The following is a 21164-nucleotide window of genomic DNA, read 5'->3' as shown; positions in this document are numbered from 1 at the left end:
CTGGGGTAACTGGGAGGAGAGGTGGGGTAACTGGGAGCAGCTCTGGGCAACTGGGAGAGGGTTGGCGGCAACTGGGAGGGGGTAGAGGGTTACTGGGAGGGGGCTGGGATAACTGGGAGGGGGCTGGGGGCAGCTAGGAGGGAGCTAGGGGCAACTGGAAGGGGGCTGGTGGTAACTGGGAACAGCTCTGGGCAACTGGGAGAGGATCGGGGCAACTGGGAGGGAGCTGGGGCAACTGGGAGGGGTCTGGGGGTAACTGGGAGGGGGCTGGGGGCCACTGGGAAAGGGCTGGGGCAACTGGGAGGGGGATAGGGGCAACTGGGAGGGTGCTGGGGCAACTGGGAGGGGGATAGGGGCAACTTGGAGGGGTCTGGGGGCAACTGGGATGGGTCTGGGAGCAACTGGGAGGGGGATGGGGCAACTGGGAGGAGTCTGGGGGCAACTGGGAGGGTGCTGGGGCAACTGGGAGGGGGATAGGGGCAACTGGGAGGGTGCTGGAGCAACTGGGAGGGGGATAGGGGCAACTGGGAGGGTGCTGGGGCAACTGGGAGGGGGATAGGGGCAACTGGGCGAGGATCGGGGGCAACTGGGAGGGGGATGGGGCAACTGGGAGGGTGCTGGGGGCGACTGGGAGGGGTCTGGGGGCAACTGGGAGGGGGATGGGGGCGACTGGGAGCAGCTCTGGGCAACTGGGCGAGGATCGGGGGCAACTGGGAGGGTGCTGGGGTAACTGGGAGGGGAGGTGGGGCAGCTGCCGGGCCGGGTGGCGTAACTGGGAGCACTGGGGTGACTGGTGCTGCGCAGGCGGTGCAGGCGCAGGGGGCGGCGGGCGAGGCGCTGGGGCGGGCGCGGGCCGAGCAGGAGCAGCTGCGTCGGGAGCTGCAGCGCGTGGGCCGAGCGCGTGGCGGCTGCGCCGAGGAGGGCGCCCGCCTGGCCGTGCAGCTGGCAGCCGCGCAGCGCCACGCGCAGCACCGCGCCCACGAGGCCGCCGCGCTCAGGTGGGTGCAGGGGAGAGGGGGGGTTCCCCTGCGGGGGTCCCGCGTCGTCCCACCGTCGCAGCGCCTGCGCTCCGCAGGGCCGAGAAGGAGGGGCTGGAGGGCAGCGTGTCCCGGCTGCAGCAGCAGCTCGGCCAGAGCGACGCCCGCAGCCGCCAGCTGGAGAGCGAGGGGTGCGCCCTGCGCCGCACCAACCAGGAGCTGCAGGGTGAGCCGCAGCTGCAGCCGCGCACCAACCGCCCACACTCAGCCATCCACCATCATCCATCCATCCATCCATCCGTCCATCCATCCATCCTTCCATCACTCCATCCATCCATCCCTGCATTCATCCATCCCTCCATCCATCCCTCCATCCATCCCTTCATCCATCCCTCCATCCATCCCTCCATCCATCCATCCCTCCATTCATCCATCCATCCATCCCTCCATCCATCCTTCCTTCCATCACTCCATCCATCCATCCCTCCATCCATCCATCCATCCTTCCTTCCATCCCTCCATCCATCCATCCCTCCCTCCATCTATCCCTCCATCCATCCCTCCATTCATCCATCCCTCCATCCATCCATCCATCCATCCATCCGTCCATCCATCCCTCCATCCATCCATCCTTCCATCCATCCCTCCATCCATCCTTCCTTCCATCACTCCATCCATCCATCCCTCCATCCATTCCTCCATCCCTCCATCCCTCCATACTGACCCTTCCTTCCTTCCTTCCTTCCTTCCTTCCTTCCTTCCTTCCTTCCTTCCTTCCTTCCTTCCTTCCTTCCTTCCTCATCCATCCATCCGTCCATCCCTCCATTCATCCATCCATCCATCCATCCGTCCATCCATCCATCCCTCCATCCATCCATGCTCATCCATCCCTCCCTCCCTCCCTCCCCCGTTCGTTCCTCACCATCCCTCGTTCTCCGGGTGCCCCTCTCCGGGTGTCCCGCAGCGGAGCTGGCGGCGGTGCAGCAGTTGCGGGCGCAGGAGCTGCAGGCGCAGCGCGAGGCGGTGGCTGCGGCCGAGGCGGCGGCAGTGGCGATGGCCCTACAGCGCACCCGCGACACCCACCAGCAGGAGCTCGAGAGGCTGCAGCAGCGCAGGGTGGGACCCGCGGGGGGCTGCGATCCGGGGGGGGGGGGAGATTCGGGGGGAGGGCTGAGATTTGGGGGAAAAGGCTGAGATTTGGGGCGAAAGGCTGAGATTTGGGGGGAAAAGGCTGAGTTTTGGGGGGAAAAGGCTGAGATTTGGAGCAAAAGGCTGAGATTTGGGGGGAAAGAGTTTTGGGGTGAAAGGCTGAGATTTTGGGGGAAGGGCTGAGATTTGTGGCGAAAGGCTGAAGTTTGGGGTGAAAGGCTGAGATTTGGGGAGAAAGACTGAGTTTTGGGGTGAAAGGCTGAGATTTGGGGGGAAAGAGTTTTGGGGTGAAAGGCTGAACTTTGGGGTGAAAGGCTGAGATTTTGGGGGAAGGGCTGAGATTTGGGGCGAAAGGCTGAAGTTTGGGGTGAAAGACTGAGCTTTGGGGAGAAAAGCTGAGTTTTGGGGGGAAAGAATGAGATTTGGGGGAAAAGACTGAGATTTGGGGGGAAAAACTGAGATTTTGGGGTGAAAGGCTGAGATTTGGGGGGAAAGACTGAGGTTTGGGGCGAAAGGATGAGATTTGGGGTGAAAGGCTGAGATTTGGGGCGAAAAGCTGAGTTTTGCGGTGAAAGGCTGAGATTTGGGGTGAAAGGTTGAGGTTTGGGGTGAAAGGCTGAGATTTGGGGCAAAAGGCTGAGTTTTGGGGTGAAAGGCTGAGTTTTGGGGGCAAAGGCTGAGATTTGGGGCAAAAGGCTGAGATTTGGGGGAAAAGGCTGAGATTTGGGGTGAAAGGCTGAGATTTGGGGGAAAAGGCTGAGATTTGGGGTGAAAGGCTGAGGTTTGGGGGGAAAAGGCTGAGATTTGGGGCAAAAGGCTGAGATTTGGGGGGGAAAAGGCTGAGATTTGGGGGAAAGGCTGAGATTTGGGGGGAAAGGCTGAAATTTGGGGCAAAAGGCTGAGATTTGGGGCGAAAGGCTGAGATTTGGGGGGAAAAGGCTGAGATTTGGGGTGAAAGGCTGAGTTTTGGGGGCAAAGGCTGAGATTTGGGGCAAAAGGCTGAGATTTGGGGTGAAAGGCTGAGGTTTGGGGGGAAAAGGCTGAGATTTGGGGCAAAAGGCTGAGATTTGGGGCGAAAGGCTGAGATTTGGGGGGAAAAGGCTGAGATTTGGGGTGAAAGGCTGAGTTTTGGGGGCAAAGGCTGAGATTTGGGGCAAAAGGCTGAGATTTTGGGGGAAAAGGCTGAGATTTGGGGCGAAAGGCTGAGATTTTGGGGGAAAGAGTTTTGGGGTGAAAGGCTGAGATTTTGGGGGAAGGGCTGAGATTTGTGGCGAAAGGCTGAAGTTTGGGGTGAAAGGCTGAGATTTGGGGAGAAAGACTGAGTTTTGGGGTGAAAGGCTGAGATTTGGGGGGAAAGAGTTTTGGGGTGAAAGGCTGAGATTTGGGGTGAAAGGCTGAGATTTTGGGGGAAGGGCTGAGATTTGGGGTGAAAGGCTGAGATTTGGGGTGAAAGACTGAGCTTTGGGGAGAAAAGCTGAGTTTTGGGGGGAAAGAATGAGATTTGGGGGAAAAGACTGAGATTTGGGGGGAAAAACAGATTTTGGGGCGAAAGGCTGAGGTTTGGGGCAAAAGGCTGAGATTTGGGGGGAAAGAGTTTTGGGGTGAAAGGCTGAGATTTTGGGGGAAGGGCTGAGATTTGTGGCGAAAGGCTGAAGTTTGGGGAGAAAGGCTGAGATTTGGGGAGAAAGACTGAGTTTTGGGGTGAAAGGCTGAGATTTGGGGGGAAAGAGTTTTGGGGTGAAAGGCTGAGATTTTGGGGGAAGGGCTGAGATTTGGGGCAAAAGGCTGAGGTTTGGGGCGAAAGGATGAGATTTGGGTGAAAGGCTGAGATTTGGGGCGAAAAGCTGAGTTTTCGGGTGAAAGGCTGAGATTTGGGGTGAAAGGTTGAGGTTTGGGGTGAAAGGCTGAGATTTGGGGCAAAAGGCTGAGTTTTGGGGTGAACGGCTGAGTTTTGGGGGAAAGACTGAGATTTGGGGGGAAAGGCTGAGATTTGGGGCGAAAAGCTGAGTTTTGGGGGGAAAGAATGAGATTTGGGGGAAAAGACTGAGATTTGGGGGGAAAGGCTGAGATTTGGGGTGAAAGGCTGAGATTTGGGGCGAAAAGCTGAGTTTTGGGGCGAAAGGCTGAGATTTGTGGTGAAAGGTTGAGGTTTGGGGTGAAAGGCTGAGATTTGGGGCAAAAGGCTGAGTTTTGGGGTGAACGGCTGAGTTTTGGGGGAAAGACTGAGATTTGGGGTGAAAGACTGAGGTTTGGGGTGAAATGCAGAGTTTTGGTGCGAAAGATTGAGTTCTGGGGCAAAAGACCGAGTTTTGGTGCAGAAGATTGAGTTTTGGGGTGAAACGCTGAGGTTTGGAGCAAAATGCTGAGTTTTGAGGTGACAGACTTGGAGTGATTAAGTTTTGGGGTGAAATGTGGAGTTTTGGGGTGAAACGCTGAGGTTTGGGGCGGTTTTCAGGGTGTGATGCTGGTTTTGGGGGGGTGGGATGCTCGTTTTTGAGGTTCAATGCTGGTTTTCAGGGTTCAATGCTGATTTTTGGGGTCTGATGCTGATTTTTGAGTTTCAATGTAGATTGTTGGGGTTCAATACTGGTTTGGGGGCTCAGCGCTGGTTTGGGGACTCAGTACAGGTTTGGGGGTTAAATACTGGTTTGGGGGTTCAGTGCTGGTTTGGGAGTTCGGTGCTGGTTTGGGGGTTCGGTGCTGCTTTGGGACCTCAGTGCTGGTTTGAGGGCTCAGAACTGGTTTGGGGGTTCAATACTGGTTTGGTGGCTCAGCGCCAGCTTTGGGGCTCAGGTCTGGTTTGGGGGCTCAGCACCGGTTTGGGGGCTCGGGGCCAGTTTGGGAGCTCAGTACTGGTTTGGGGGTTCAATACTGGTTTGGGGGCTCAGCACTGGTTTGGGGGCTCAGTGCCGGTTTGGGGGCTCAGTGCCAGTTTTGGGGTGTCGGGGCTGGTTTGGGGGCTCAGCGCCGGTTTTGGGGTATGGGGGCTGGTCTGGGGGCTCAGTGCCGGTTTCGGGGTGTGGGGGCTGGTCTGGGGGCTCAGTGCTGGTTTTGGGGTGTGGGGGCTGATCTGGGGGCTCAGTGCTGGTTTTGGGGTGCGGGGCTGGTCTGGGGGCTCAGTGCCGGTTTCGGGGTATGGGGGCTGGTCTGGGGGCTCAGTGCCGGTTTCAGGGTGTGGGGGCTGGTTTGGGGGCTCAGTGCCGGTTTTGGGGTGTGGGGGCTGTTTTGGGGGCTCAGCGCTGGTTTCGGGGTGTTGGGGCTGGTTTGGGGGCTCAGTGCCGGTTTTGGGGTGTTGGGGCTGGTCTGGGGGCTCAGTGCCGTTTTTGGGGTGTCGGGGCTGGTTTGGGGGCTCAGTGCTGGTTTTGGGGTGTCGGGGCTGGTTTGGGGGCTCAGTGCCGGTTTCGGGGTGTGGGGGCTGGTTTGGGGGCTCAGTGCTGGTTTTGGGGTGCGGGGCTGGTCTGGGGGCTCAGTGCTGGTTTCGGGGTGTGGGGGCGCAGGAGCAGCTGGAGGCCGAGCGCGGGCGGCTGGCGCGGGAGCACGACTCGCTGGCGGCCGAGCTGGCGTCGACGCAGCGGCAGCGCGAGGCTGAGAGGCAGCAGGTGGGTTCCCCCCGCCACCCCACATCCCCCTGGGGACAGTTTTGGGGGTTTCGGGGTCCCCCCCTGAGCTGCGTCCCCGCAGGCGCTGGCGCTGCAGGAGGAGGAGAGGGCTGCGGCGGCCGAGGCGCTGCGGGGGCTGCAGAGCAGTCTGGACGAGGCCACGGCGCAACTCGAGCTGCAGCGGCGGGAGGTGACCGAGCACCAGGAGAAGGAGCAGGTGGGAACCCCCCAGAGTGGGACCGAACCCCACGTGTACCTCACCCTTGCAGCCCCCGGACCTGGGACCCCCCCCGTCACCCCAATGCCTGTCCCCTCCTTGTGACCCCCATTGCACCCCCTGTGCCATCCAATCACACCCCTCAAACCCCCCGGCTTGTAACACCCCATACTGCCCCCCCATTGACACCCCCATTCCTGGAACCCCCTCTTGCCCTCCCATTGACACCCCCATTCCTGGAACCCCTATTGCCCCCCATTGCCACACCCATTCCTGGGCACCCCCAATTGCCCCCCCATTGGCACCTCCATTCCTGGGCACCCCCTATTGTCCCCCTATTGACACACCCAATTGCCCCCTCATTGGCACCCCCATTCCTGGGCACCCCCTGTTGTCCCCCATTGGCACCTCCATTCCTGGGCACCCCCTATTGCCCCCCCATTGGCACCCCCATTCCTGGGCAGCCCCTATTGCCCCCCTATTGACACCCCCATTCCTGGGCACCCCCTATTGCCCCCCCATTGGCACCCCCATTCCTGAGCACCCCCTATTGCCCCCCATTGACATCCCCATTCCTGGACACCCCCTATTACCCCCCATTGACACCCCCATTCCTGGGCACACCCTATTGTCCCCCCATTGACACCCCCATTCCTGGGCACCCCCTGTGCCCCCCATTGCCCCCCCATTGACACCCCCCATTCCTGGGCGCCCCCTATTGCCCCCCATTGGCGCCCCCATTCCTGGACACCCCCTATCCTATTGCCCCCCCCATTCCACCCCCATTCCTGGGCACCCCCTACTGCTCCCCCATTGACACCCCCATTCCTGGGCACCCCGTATTGCCCCCCCATTAACACCCCCATTCCTGGGCACCCCCTACTGCTCTTCCATTGACACCCCCATTCCTGGGCACCCCCTATTGCCCCCCCATTGGAACCCCCATTCCTGGGCACCCCCTGTGCCCCCCATTGCTCCCCCATTGACACCCCTATTCCTGGTGACCCCCAATTGCCCCCCCATTGACACCCCTATTCCTGGGCACCCCCTATTGCCCCCCATTGGCACCCCCATTCCTGGACACCCCCTATCCTATTGCCCCCCCATTCCACCCCCATTCCTGGGCCCCCCCATTGCCCCCCATTGCCCCCCCATTGCCCCCCCCTTTGCCAACCCCCCACTGAGCGCCCCCCGCTTTGCTGCAGTACCCTAGCATCCTCACCCCTGCGCCATCCTCATCTCAACACCCCCCACCCTGGACTCCCTCTTTCCTCCCCTGGGACCCCCACATTTCCCCCCCCCCCCACCTCCCTTCGACCCCAAGACCCCCCCGCATGTTTCGGGGTGTATGTGGGGGTGTCTCAGGGCTCCCCCCCCCGCTGCAGAGCTTGGCTGCCGAGTTGCGCGGGCTGCGGGCGCAGCTGCAGGAGGATGCAGCCACTCACGAGCAGGAGGTGAAGATGCTGCGGGAGCAGGCGAAGGCAGCGGGCAAGCAGCGGGACAGTGCCCTGCGCGAGGTCAGCACCCCAAAACCCAGCCCACCCCCCCAAAACCCCCCTAAACACCATCCCACCCCCCCAAAGCCCCCCTAAACACCATCCCAACCCTCAAATCCCACTAAACCCCATCCCCCATGCATCCAAATCCCCGCTAAACCCCATCCGACCCCCAAAATCACACCCCTAAACCCCATTGCAACCCCTAAAATCACACCACCCAAACCCCATCCCAACCCCCAAAATCACACCCCCAAACCCCATCCCAACCCCCAAAATCACACCCCCAAACCCCATCCCATGCTTCCAAATGCCCCCTAAACCCCAACACACCACCTAAAATCCCCTCAAACCCCATCCCACGTCTCCAAATGCCCCCCAAACCCCATCCCAACCCCCAAATCCCTCCCAAACTCCATCCTAACTCCTAAATGCCCCCCAAACCCCAACCCACCACCCAAAATCCCCCTAAATCCCATCTCAACTCTCCAAATCCCCCCTAAAGTCCATCCTACCCCCAAATCCTCCCTAAACCCCATCCCACCCCCCAAAATCACACCTCTAAACCCCATCTAAACTCCAAAATCCCCTTAAACCCCATCCCACGTCTCCAAATGCCCCCAAAACCCATCCCAATCCCCAAACCCCTCCCAAACTCCATCCTGACCCCTAAATGCCCCCCAAACTCCATCCCACCACCCAAAATCCCCCCAAACCCCATCCCATGCTTCCAAATGCTCCCTAAACCCCATCCCAACCCCAAAGTCCCCATAAGTCCCATCCCAAATCCCCCTAAAGTCCATCCTACCCCCAAATCCCCCTAAACCCCATCTCAACACCAAGATCACTCCCCTAAACCCCATCCCAACCCCCCAAGTCCACCCCAAACTCCATCCCACGTCTCCAAATGCCCCCTAAACCCCATCCCAACCCCTAAACTCCCTTATAAAACCCATCCCACGACCCAAAATTCCCCCAAAACGCCATCTCAACCCCCAAAATCTCCCCTAAACTCCATCCCAACCATCAAACCCCTCCCAAAACCCATCCCACCACCCAAAATTCCCCCAAAACCCCATCTCACCCCCCAAAATCTCCCCTAAACTCCATCCCAACACCTAAACTCCCTCCTAAAACCCATCCCACCACCCAAAATCCCCCAAAACTCCATCCCAACACCTAAACTCCCTCCTAAAACCCATCCCACCACCCAAAATCCCCCCAAAACCCCATCTCAACCCCCAGAATCTCCCCTAAACTCCATCCCAACCTTCAAACCCCTCCCAAAACCCATCCCACCACCCAAAATTCACCCAAAACCCCCATCTCAACCCCCAAATTACCCCTAAACTCCATCCCAACCCCTAAACTTCCTCCTAAAACCCATCCCACCACCCAAAATCCCCCTGAAACCTCATCTCAACCCACAAAATCTCCCCTAAAATCCATCCCAACCATCAAACCCCTCCCCAAAACCCATCCCACCACCCAAAATTACCCAAAACCCCCATCTCAACCCCCAAATCTCCTCTAAACTCCATCCCCACCCCTAAACTCCCTCCTAAAACCCATCCCACCACCCAAAATTCCCCCAAAACCCCATCTCAACCCCCAAAATCTCCCCTAAACCCCACCCCAACCCCAAATCCATCTGCAGGTGGAGGATGCGCGGGCGCAGCTGCGGTTGGTGGCGGAGGCGCGGGCGGCGGGGCAGCGGGAGCTGCTGGAAGCGCAGCGCGAGGCCCGGGAGAGCCGGGAGAGTCGGGAACTGCAGCGGCGGCAGGCGCAGGAGGCACGGCGAGCCCTGGGAGACGAAGCCAGGGAGAAGCAGGCTCTGCGGCGTTCCAACGAGGAGCTGCGCGCGGCGCTGCGGCGCGCCGAGGGCGAGCGCATCAGGTGAGGGGCGGCACGGTGGCGGTTTGGATGCTCAGAATCAGGGAGATGGTCAGGACAAGGGGATGACCAAGGTGGGAGATGTAGGGGGTGATGCGATGCCTTGAAAGGTGATGTTTGGGGTCAGGATGATGGTCAGGACGAGGGTGATGGTTGGGACAAGAGGACAATCAGGTTAGGAGACGCAGGGAGTGATGTGATGTCTTGGAAGGTGGTGCTTGGGGTCAAGGTGAAGCTCAGGATGATGGGATGCTCAAGTTGGGAGATGCAAGCGGTGACGTGATGCCTTGAAAGTTGATGTTTGGGGTCAGGATGCTGCTCAGGGTGATGAGATGCTCAAGTTGGGAGATGCAGGCAGGGATGTGATGCTTGGGGTCAAGGTGATGGTCAGAATCATGGGATGCCCAAACTGGGAGATGCAGGGAGTGATGTGATGCCTTGGAAGGTGATGCTTGGGGTCAAGGTGATGGTCAGGACAAGGGTGGTTGTTGGGACAAGAGGACAATCAGGTTAAGAGACGCAGGGAGTGATGTGATGTCTTGGAAGGTGCTGATTTGGGTCAAGGTGATGGTGGTCAGGATCATGGGATGCTCATGTTGGGAGATGCAGGAAGTGATGTGATGCCTCGAAAGTTGATGTTTGGGGTCAGGATGCTGCTCAGGATGATGAGATGCTCAAGTTGGGAGATGCAGGCAGTGATGTGATGTCTTGGAAGGTGATGCTTGGGGTCAAGGTGATGGTCAGAATCATGGGATGCCCAAACTGGGAGATGCAGGGGATGATACGATGCCTTGAAAGGTGATGTTTGGGGTCAGGATGATGGTCAGGACAAGGGTGGTTGTTGGGACAAGAGGACAATCAGGTTAGGAGACGGAGGGAGTGATGTGATGTCTTGGAAGGTGCTGATTTGGGTCAAGGTGATGGTGGTCAGGATCATGGGATGCTCATGTTGGGAGATGCAGGAAGTGATGTGATGTCTTGGAAGGTAATGCTTGGGGTCAAGGTGATGGTCAGGACAAGGAGATGCAGGGGGTGATGCAATGCCTTGAGAGGTGATATTTGGGGTGAGGATGATGGTCAAGACAGGCGTGATGGTTGGGACAAGAGGACAATCAGGTTAGGAGACACAGGAAGTGATGTGAGACCTTGAAAGGCGGTGCTTGGGTGCAGAGGGATGCTCAGAATCATGGGATGCCCAAGTTGGGGCTTTCATGGGTGATGAGGTGCCTTGGAGGACGATGCTCAGGGTGGGGAGATGCAGGGGGTGGTGCGATGTGTTGGATGCTTGGGGTCAGAGTGATGGTCAGGGCGAGGGCTCCACTTGGGAGATGAGAGGGGCGATGCAGCGCCTTGAAATGTGATGCCCGGGTTCACGGTGACCATCAGGACAAGAGCATGCTCCAGTTGGGAGATGCAAGGGGGGACACGATGTTTTGGATGCTCACGGTTGGGTTGATACTTAGGATAAGGACATGGTCAAGATGGGCCAAGCAGAGGATGGGGGAGGGCAATGGTTGGGGTCAGGGCGATGCTTGTGATAAGGGTGGTGGCTGGGACAAGAGGACAATCAAGTCAGGAGATGCGGGGGGTGGTGTGATACCTCGGAGAAGGTGATGCTCGGTCTTGGGGTGATGCTTAAGGTCAGGAGATGCATGAGGTGGGGCGACGTTTCAGTTGCTTGGGGTCAGGGTGATGCTTGTGATAAGGGTGATCGTTGGGACAAGAGGACGATCAAGTCAGGAGATGCAGGGGGTGGTGCGATGCCTTGGAGGGCGATGCTTGGGGATGAGGTGGCGCTCAGGACAAGGGCATGGAAGCTTGGGGCTGGGGGGAGGCAATGGAGCAGGGGGCCGGGGGTGAGAGGAGCTTCCAAGGGTCCTGGGAAGGGATCCCCAAGGTCAGGGGACACCAGGGACAGAGGGACACCAGGGGCAGAGGCACACCAGGGACGGAGGCACACCAGGGACGGAGGCACACCAGGGACAGAGGGACACCAGGAATGGAGGGACACCAGGGATGGAGGGACACCAGGGGTGGAGGGACACCAGGGATGGAGGGACACCAGGGGTGGAGGGATGCTCAGGGTGGGGTTGGCTCAGGACAGGGGGTGGTTGGGTTGGTGCTGGGGCCGCGGGGATGGCCCTGTGGGGTGCTGGCAGCCCCTTCTCCCTGATCCTACAGCCTGAAGCGTGCCAGCGAGGAGAAGGAGCAGCGCCTGGCACTGGTGGAAGACGGGCGAGAGGCTGCGGACCGCGAGGTGACAGAGCTGCGGGCAGCCCTGCGGGAGCTGGAACGCGCCCGCCTCGACGCCCGCCGGGAACTGCAGGAGCTGCGCCGGCAGGTGAGGAGGAGGGTGACGGCAAAGACCTCTGCCCCCCAGTTTAAGGTGCCACCAAGGCTCCTCCTTGGGCAGGTGAAGGACCTGGACGGCGAGAACAGCAAGAGGAGCAAGGAGGTGGGCGAGCTGCAGGCGCGCGTGGCCCTGGAGGAGCAGCGGGAGGAGGAGAGCCGCCGCGAAGCCTTCGGCCTCAGGCAGAAGGTGGCGGAGAGCGAGGCCAGCGTGGAGGCTGCCAGGAAAGAGGTGGGGGTTCCCCAAGGGTCTCCAGCCTCGCTGCTTGGTGCCCAGCACCCCAGAGTGTCCCAATCACCCCACAGCTCGGTCCCCGGTGTCCCCTTCACCCTCCATTTTCTGCCTGGCATCTCTGGGGGTCCCTTGTACCCCCATCACCCCCCTTGCTCTAGGCCTGGGGTCCCCTGGGGTCCCCACCACCCACTACTCCATCCCCTGCAGCCCTGGGGTCCCTAACACCCCATCACCCGATCCCTAGGGGTCCCGTACGCCCCATTGCTCCATCCTCAGGGGTCCCCATTGACCCATCGCCCCATCCCCTGCAGCCGTGGGGTCCTCATCACCCTACTGCTCCATCTCTGGGGGTCTCCATCACCCCATTGTTCTTCCCCTCCATTTCCATCACCCTGTGCTCCAGCCTTCATGTCCCCATCATCCTCTCGCTGTTTCCTCTGTGTTCCCAAGGGTCCCCAATACCCCATCCCGCCATCCCTGGAGGTCTCCATTGCCCCATTGCTCCACTCCCTGCATCTCCACCACCCTGTTGCTGTGTCTCCTGCACCCCTGGGGTCCCCCATCACCCTATTGCTCCCTTCCTTGCGTCTCCATCACCCTACACTCCATCCCTTGTACCCCATTAGCCCATCCTTTGCATCCCTGGCGTCCCCTGTGCCCCATTCTTCCATCCTTGTGGGTCCCCATCACCCCTCTGCTCCATCCCTTGCATCTCCATCACTCTGTGCTCCATCCCTTGCATCCCGATCCCCCCATCCCTCCATCCTCTGTCTCCATCCCCCCCTTTCCATGCCCCCCAGCTCCAGCTCCTGCAGCGGCGACTGTCGGAGGCGGAGAGCGAATTCCGGCAGCGGGAGAAGGACCTGGCCCGCAGCTTGGAAGAGGCTCGTGGCAATGAGAAGAAGCTTCTGGCCGATGCTCGCAACCTGCAGCTGAAGGTGGAGGCGGCGCGGGACGAAGCGGCCGAGCTGAGCCTGCGGCTGAGCGTGGCTGAGGGTCGGGCGCAGGGGCTGGAAGCTGAGCTGGCTCGCGGCGAGGCGCTGCGTCGGGCTGCGGAAACCCGCCTGGGTGGCATCCAGTCCGCCCTACGCCGTACCATGGGCATCGGCCGGGCACGGGCCAGCTCCCCGGGCAAGGGTGAGAGCCCTGGGGACCCCCCCTGCACCACCCCTCGCGTAGGGGCAGGGGATGCATCCTGCTGCGGTGCATCCACTGCAGTGCTCCATTCCCTGTGCCCCTGCAGGTCTCCCCTATCCCATTGCTCCATCCCCCGCATCCCCGTGGGTCAGGGTCTCCATCCCCCAACGCTCCATCCCCTGCATTACTGGGGTACCCCCATACTCCAGTGCTCCATTCCATGCATCCCCATCTTCCCCTTGCTCCATCCCCTTCATCCCTGGGGTCCCCCATTATCCCATTGCTTCATCTCTTGGGCCCCATCACCCTGTTGCTCCGTCCCTTACATCCCTGGGGTCCCCTGTCACCCCACTGCTCCATCCTCTGCCTCCCCATCTTCCCCTTGCTCCATGCCCTGCATCCCTGGGGTCCCTTGTCACCCTATTGCTGCATCCCCTGCATCCCTGGGGTCCCCCATACCCCATTGCTCTATCCCCAGGGTCCCCAATCACCCCACTACTTCATCCCCTGCATCCCTGGGGTCCCTTATACCACATTGCTCCATCCCTGGGGTCCCTATCGTCCCCCTTGCTCCGTCCCCCTTTCTCCATCCCTGGGGTCCCCATCCTCCCCCTTGCTCCATCCCTGGGGTCCCCCATCCCCAATTCTCCATCCCTGGGGTCCCCATCCTCCCCATTGCTCCATCCCTGGGATCCCCATCACCCCCATTGCTCCATCCCTGAGGTCCCCCATCATCCCCAATTCTCCATCCCTGGGGTCTCCATCCTCCCCATTGCTCCATCCCTGAGGTCCCCTATCACCCCCCTTGCTCCATCCCTGGGGTCTCCATCACCCCCAATTCTCCATTCCTGGGGTTCCCATCCCACTTGCTCCATCCCCTCCATCCCTGGAGTCCCCCACCCCCCAATTCTCCATCCCTGGGGTTCCCATCCCACTTGCTCCATCCCCTCCATCCCTGGGGTCTCCATCACCCCCCCTTGCTCCATCCCTGGGGTCCCCATCACCCCCATTGCTCCATCCCTGGGGTCCCCATCACCCCCATTGCTCCATCCCTGAGGACCCCCATCATCCCCAATTCTTCATCCCTGGGGTCCCCCATCCCCATTGCTCCATCCCTGGGGTCTCCATCACCCCCCTTGCTCCATCCCTGGGGTCCCCCACCCCCCAATTCTCCATCCCTGGGGTCCCCCACACCCCCTCACTCCACCCTTCCCTCCGCCGTGGGTCCCAGGGGTCCGTCCATCCCACTGTGGGGTGCAATCCTCCCTCGGGTCGGGTGTTTGTCCCGGCGCAGGTGGGGTTCCGGAGGGTTCCGCCAGCCCCGTCTCCTCGCCGGACCCCGATGTGGCTGCTGAGCCCGAGGTGGTTCGAGCAGCCCTGCGAGATTTCCTGCGTGAGCTGCAGGATGCGCAGCAGGAACGGGTACCCCTCTCCCTATGACCCCCCCAAAAACCATCTTTTCACCAAAAATACCCCTTCTCACCCCATTTTCTCCCCCCAGGAGGAGCTGCGGGGGCAGGTGGGCACCTTGGGCCGGCGGCTGGCGGCGGTGGAGGAGGAGCGCGACAAGGCCAGCGCCCGCGCGCAGCAGCTCCAGAAGCTCGTGGCTGAGAGGGAGGAAGGCGGTGAGGGCTTTTTTGAGCTGTTTCCCCTCCAAATGGTGAGGTTTGGGGTGCTTTGTCCTGCCCTGGAGCCTCGGCAGCGAGACGAGGCTTTGGGGAAACTGAGGCACGGGGCAGGGCGGCGGTGGTGCCTCTGGCGCTGCAGGATGCAGGGATTTCCCGCATGCGCCACCCCAAAATATTGGTAAACTTGATAAACCCACCTGTGTGAGCTCTGTAAATCCAAATAAAACCCTCACGCATGCCCAGTAAATCCCAGTCAAACTGGTAAAGCACTCATAGATCCCTTAGGGAGCCCAGTTAAACTGGTAAAACTCTGCATGCAACGCCCATAAATCCCAACAAAACCAGTAAAGCCCTCATGCATCCACTGTTAATCGCAGCCAAACTGGTGAAAGAGACCTGCACTCCTGCAAATCCCAGTCAAACTGGGAAAAGAGAGCCTGCAACCCCTGTAAATCCCAGTCAAACTGGGAAACGAGAGCCTGCAGGCCCTGTAAATCCCAGTCAAAGTGGTGAAGCCCCCGTGCGCGCCCCAGTAAGGCGGGTGGCCGCGGCTCCGGCAGGGCGTCGCGGTGGGGAGCTGAGCAGCGCCCAGGCCACGCTGCTGCTGCACGAGGAGACGCTGCGATGGGGCGAGCGGGAGCGACAGGCGCTGCAGGAGAAGGTGACGGCGCTGGAACGGAGCCTGCAGGCGGCCGAGGGCGAGCGCCGAGCAGCCCAGGTGGGCATCGCCATGCGGGGCCTCATCCTGCCCCCATCCCCATCCCTGCCTGCTCTGCGCCAGCCCTTAGGAAGGGTGACGCAACCTTAGTAAATTCATGGGTGACACCAAACTGGGTGGAAGGGTTGATCCGGAGGGCAGAGAGGCTCTGGAGAGGGATCAGATTGATTCTACGAGCCGTGTGGTGCCCTGCAGGAGAGGATGAGCGCGGTGCGTGCCGGTGAGGCCGAGCTGCAGGATGCCAAGCGGCGGCTGGAAGTGGCTGAAAGCCGGAGCAGCCGCCTGGAGCTGCAGCAGCGGGTGCTGGAGGGGGAGCTGCACCGGGCACGGCTGGCGCTGAGCGAGCGGCAAGCGGAGGCGCGGACAATGCAAGACCGGGCTGAGCTGCTGCAGAAACAGGTACCAGCCCAAATTCCCCCAAATCCCCCCATTTTTTAATGATTCTCATAGAATCACAGTATGGTTTGGGTTGGAAGGAACCTCAAAGCCCATCCAGTCCCACCTTCTGCCATGGGCAGGGACACCTCCCACTGGCTCAGGGGCTCCGAGCCCCATCCAACCTGGCCTGGAACCCCTCCAGGGATGGGGCAGCCACCACCCACACCCCCCTTATATTGATTTTTCTCTTATTTTGGGGTGCAGCTGGCAGAAAGCGAGCAGCGTGCTGGTGCGTTGCAGCTGGCGATGGAGCGTCTCAGCGTGACGTTGGCAGAGAGCAGCTCGAAGGACGATGCGCCGAGCGTGACGACGGTATCGGCCGATGGCACCGTGGTCCACGAGCGGCTGCTGCAGCTCCAAAGCGCCCTGACCGCCGGCGAGCTGGACCGCCGGGCGCTGCAGGTGGGGAACCAGCACCCAACCAGCACCCTAGGGTGACACCAGGGTGCTTTTATCTTGGGGGTGAGCCTGGGTGTCGCCTGCCTGGCAGGAGGGGCTGGAGGTGGCACGGCAGGCGCTGGCGGAGGCGCGGGAGGAGAAGGGAGCGCTGCGGGAGCAGCTGCGGGCGCTGCGGGAGGAGCAGGAGGCCCTGCAGCGCAGCAAGGAGCAGCTGGAGGTGCAGGTCCGGCAGCAGCAGGAGGTGAGGGAGTGGGCGCCCCAAATTTCTTTGCCCCTGGTCAGCATCTTTTACACCTATGCAGAACCCTTTGCGCACTGCAGTAGCAGCTTTTCCCACCCCTGCAGCTCCCTGCATCCTCTCCCCCCACCTCAAACACCCAATTGCCCCTGTGCAGCCCCCTGTGTGCCTCTGCTTCCCCACACAGGATCCTTCACCCCACTTGGCATCACCCCACGGCTCCCCATAACCCCAGCACCCTGTTGCCCGCCCCATGCAGCACCCTTTACTCCCCCTCACACCGCTCCATACCCTCCCCAAGACCCAGGAGCATTGGTCCCCCCGCCTTGAAGCACCCCATGGATCCCCTAAGCCCCTGCATCCTCTTGCCCCCCTGCAGCATCCTTTGCCCCCCCAGCCCCCTTTACCCACCCCAGTTCCCCTTTTCATCACCCTATGGCCCCCCCAGCCCCAACAACCTTGTGCTCCTCTGTGCAGCATCCTTTGCCCCCCCTTGCACCACCCCATGCCCCACAGCACCCATTTCCACCCCCCCCTTGCCCCTCTTCATGTCCCCCAGCCCCAACACCCATTGGCCCCCCCATTCCCCCAGCCCCAACACCCCTTGCAGCCCCCCTTGCATCACCCCATGGGACCCTCCAGCCCCTATTGCCCCCCTTGCCCCACCCCATGCCCCCCAGCACCCATTTCCACCCCTATGCCCCAGCCCCAGCCCCCTTGCACCCCCCCTCACATCACCCTATGGGACCCTCAGCCCCCATTGCCCCACTCCATCCCCCCATCCTCAGCCCCCTTTCAGCCCCCCTTGCACCACCCTATGGGACTCCCAGCCTAAACACCCATTGTCCCCCCATTCCCCCAGCCCTAACACCCCTTGCAGCCCCCCTTGCATCACCCTATGGGACCCCCATCCCAACATCCATTGTCCCCCCCATTCCCCCAGACCCAACACCCCTTGGTCCCCCAATTCCCCCACCCCAACACCCCTTGCAGCTCCCCTCGCATCACCCCACGGGACCCCCAGACCCCGTTGCCTCATTGCCCCCCTGCCCCCATTGTCCCACTCCATCCCCCCCATCCCAACACCCCTTGCACCCCCTCTCGCATCACCCCGTGGGACCCCCAGCCCCCATTGCCCCATTGTCCCCATTGTCCCACTCCATCCCCCCCATCCTCAGCCCCCTTGCAGCCCCCCTTGCACCACCCTATGGGACCCCCAGCCCCAACAGCCATTGTCCCCCCCATTCCCAACACCACTTGCAGCCCCCCATGCATCACCCTATGGGACCCCCATCCCAACACCCATTGCCCCCCCCATTCCCCCAGTCCTAACACCCATTGCAGCCCCCCTTGCACCACCCTATGGGACTCCCAGCCTAAACACCCATTGTCCCCCCCATGCTCCCCAGCCCTAACACCCCTTGCAGCCCATCTTGCATTACCGTATGTCACCCCCAGCCCCAACAGCCATTGTGCCCCCCATTCTCCCAGCCCTAACACCTCTCTCAGCCCCTCTTGCATCACCCCATGCCCCCCAGCCTCAACAGCCATTGTGCCCCCCCATTCCCCCGGCCCCAACACCCCTTGCATCACCCTATGGGACCCCCATCCCAACATCCATTGTCCCCCCCATTCCCCCAGACCCAACACCCCTTGGTCCCCCAATTCCCCCACCCCAACACCCCTTGCAGCCCCCCTTGCATCACGCCATGGGACCCCCAGACCCCGTTGCCCCCATTGCCCCACTCCATCCCCCCATCCTCAGCCCCCTTGCATCACCCTATGGGACCCCCCAGCCCCAACACCCATTGTCCCCCCCATTCCCCCATCCCCAGCCCCCTTGCACCCCCTCTCGCATCACCCCACGGAACCCCCAGCCCCCGTTGCCCCATTGCCCCCATTGTCCCACTCCATCCCCCCCATCCTCAGCCCCCTTGCAGCCCCCCTTGCACCACCCTATGGGACCCCCAGCCCCAACAGCCATTGTCCCCCCCCATTCCCCCAGCCCCAACACCCCTTGCACCCCCTCTCGCATCACCCCATGGGACCCTCAGCCCCCATTGCCCCCATTGCCCCACTCCATCCCCCCCATCCTCATCCCCCTAGCATCACCCTATGGGACCCCCCACCCCTAACACCCATTGCCCCCCCCATTCCCCCATCCCCAGCCCCCTTGCACCCCCTCTCGCATCACCCCACGGGACCCCCAGCCCCCGTTGCCCCCCCAGGCGCTGCGGCAGCGGCAGGAGGAGCGCGGGGGGCTGCAGGAGCGCGTGGGGTGCCTGCAGCGCGCCCTGACCCGCACGCAGGGCGAGAAGCGGGAGGCTGAGCGCGTCGCCCTGCGCCTCGAGAAGGACCTCAGCGCCCTCAAGAAGACCCTTCACAAGGTGGGACCGCGCGGGGGGGCACCCATGGGTGCTCACGGCTTTGAATCGGAACGGGGGAGATGGAGATGAGATCTTAGCAAGAAATTCTTCACGGTGAGGGTGGGGAGGCCCCGGCTTGGGGTCCAAGGCCAGCTTGGATGGGGCTTGGAGCCCCTGGATCCAGTGGGAGTTGTCCCTACCCATGGCCGTGGGGCTGGAGGGGCTCTGAGATCCCTTCTGACCCAAACCATTCCACGACTCTATGGGTTTTGAAGCATAAAATATCCTTTATCCACACGCTACGTATTGCTCTGCTCTGTTTAGAGTCTCTATGCACTTAAAAAAGGAGATGTTTTCAATATAGGTATCTATTTTATATGTAAAATACAGATATTTTTGTGTTATACCTAATATTTAATATATATATTAGTCGCTACGTATAGTATGTAAAATATAGATATTATTTGCTATATTTTCTAGGTAAAACATATATTTTACCTGCTCTCTATCCTATTTTTTGTGTATTTGATCAGCCGGCGGGAGGTGTGCAGCAGTGCTGGGGTGTACCCCCCCCCCCAATTCCATCCCCTCTCTCCCGTCAGGTGGAGCGGGAGAAGCTGCAGACGCAGGAGGACTCTCTGCGGCTCTCGGCGGAGAAAGGCCGCCTGGATCGCTCGCTGGGCACGGCCGAGCGGGAGCTGGCGGCGGCTCAGCACCGCATCCGGGTGCTGCAGGTGGGTCACCTCCTGGGTGCAGGTGGGGGCACCGCTCGGCCCCCCCAAAGTGCCCATTGCTTGTGGCAGGATGGTGCTGAGCTCTTTGGGGGCTCATTCTGGCTTTGAAGGGTGCTGGTGATGGCACTGGGAGGGCACTGGGGTCACCCCAGTTTGTGGGGACACTGGTGATGGCACTGGGAGGGCGCCGGGCTCACCCCAGTTTGTGGGGACAGTGGTGATGGCACTGGGAGGGCACTGGGCTCACCCCAGTTTGTGGGGACACTGCTGATGGCACTGGGAGGGCACTGGGCTCACCCCAGTTTGTGGGGACAGTGGTGATGGCACTGGGAGGGCGCTCTGCTCACCCCAGTTTGTGGGGACACTGGTGATGGCACTGGGAAGGGTTTGGGCTCACCCCAGTTTGTGGGGACACTGGTGATGGCACTGGGAGGGCACTGGGCTCACCCCAGTTTGTGGGGACTCTGGTGATGGCACTGGGAGGGCGATGGGCTCACCCCAGTTTGTGGGGACAGTGGTGATGGCACTGGGAGGGCACTGGGCTCACCCCAGTTTGTGGGGACAGTGGTGATGGCACTGGGAGGGCACTGGGCTCACCCCAGTTTGTGGGGACACTGGTGATGGCACTGGGAGGGCACTGGGCTCACCCCAGTTTGTGGGGACTCTGGTGATGGCACTGGGAGGGCACTGGGCTCACCCCAGTTTGTGGGGACACTGGTGATGGCACTGGGAGGGCACTGGGCTCACCCCAGTTTGTGGGGACTCTGGTGATGGCACTGGGAGGGCACTGGGCTCACCCCAGTTTGTGGGGACACTGGTGATGGCACTGGGAGGGCGCTGGGCTCACCCCAGTTTGGGGATTGGTTTCGGGGTGCTCCCAGCGCGGTCCCCGGGTGACCCCTGTCCCCCTCCCGCAGGCAGCGCTGCCGATGCCCCCCACCCCCTGAGGGCACCGGGCGGGGCAGGAGGGGCCCCATTCTGCCCCCCAGGATTCCTCTCCCCATTCCCTTTTCCACACCGGACGCGGTGCTTTTCCGCAGACGCCGGCACTCGCCTGATTTTGATACAATTTGGGGACCAATTGGTGTTTTTTTTCCCCTTTTTTCCTATTGCATTTTTAAACAAAATGTTAAGAATTCTATTTTTTCACCCTCCTGATTTTTTTTCCCCCCAAAACACATTCCCTTCCTGGAATTTCTCGCTTTTCTAACAAAAAAAATGACTTATTTGGTGGGGTTTTTTTTGGCAAATAATGGGATTTTGATAGCACTGGTTTGGGAGCGGGAGGTTTTTACTGGTGCTACTGGGCAGCCGGAGCTGGGGGGGCTGAGCCGAGCCCAGCGCCACTGGTATCCAGGGGGGGGGCTCCGAGCGCAGCCCCCACCCCTGGGCCGTCCCGGTGGGATTAAACGCGGATGGAGACCCAACGGCAGCCCCCAAAGGTGGGGTTTTTTGGGGGGGAAGGTGGGGTTTTGGGGGTGCCCGTGGGGACACTGAGGTGATTCGGGTCCCTAAATGAGAATCATTAATCCTGAGAAGTAATAATAAATAATAATAAGTCATAAAAGTAACTGTGAAGAGTAAAGATGGA

The 21164-nt window shown here is 60.9% G+C and overlaps 1 protein-coding gene across 1 annotated transcript in view; it reads left to right on the top strand.

Annotated features, from left to right (window-relative positions):
- The window catches only part of CROCC (ciliary rootlet coiled-coil, rootletin), a 35797-nt gene extending 14633 nt beyond the window's left edge, over positions 1–21164 (top strand). Inside the window, exons 16-34 of the mRNA XM_054085452.1 lie at positions 680–998; positions 1076–1203; positions 1942–2093; positions 5624–5725; positions 5808–5942; positions 7328–7459; positions 9096–9334; positions 11513–11672; positions 11745–11912; positions 12716–13052; positions 14347–14474; positions 14554–14677; positions 15241–15398; positions 15594–15797; positions 16041–16238; positions 16327–16476; positions 18702–18860; positions 19442–19573; positions 20491–21164. Coding sequence (XP_053941427.1) covers positions 680–998; positions 1076–1203; positions 1942–2093; positions 5624–5725; positions 5808–5942; positions 7328–7459; positions 9096–9334; positions 11513–11672; positions 11745–11912; positions 12716–13052; positions 14347–14474; positions 14554–14677; positions 15241–15398; positions 15594–15797; positions 16041–16238; positions 16327–16476; positions 18702–18860; positions 19442–19573; positions 20491–20520 — 3155 coding nt within the window. The 3' untranslated portion in view covers positions 20521–21164. The remainder of the gene's footprint in view (positions 1–679; positions 999–1075; positions 1204–1941; positions 2094–5623; positions 5726–5807; positions 5943–7327; positions 7460–9095; positions 9335–11512; positions 11673–11744; positions 11913–12715; positions 13053–14346; positions 14475–14553; positions 14678–15240; positions 15399–15593; positions 15798–16040; positions 16239–16326; positions 16477–18701; positions 18861–19441; positions 19574–20490) is intronic.

The sequence above is a fragment of the Cuculus canorus genome, chromosome 21 (genome assembly GCF_017976375.1).
Source record: "Cuculus canorus isolate bCucCan1 chromosome 21, bCucCan1.pri, whole genome shotgun sequence".
NCBI classification, from domain to species: Eukaryota; Metazoa; Chordata; class Aves; order Cuculiformes; family Cuculidae; genus Cuculus; species Cuculus canorus.
This window is presented reverse-complemented; position numbering and strand designations above follow the sequence as displayed.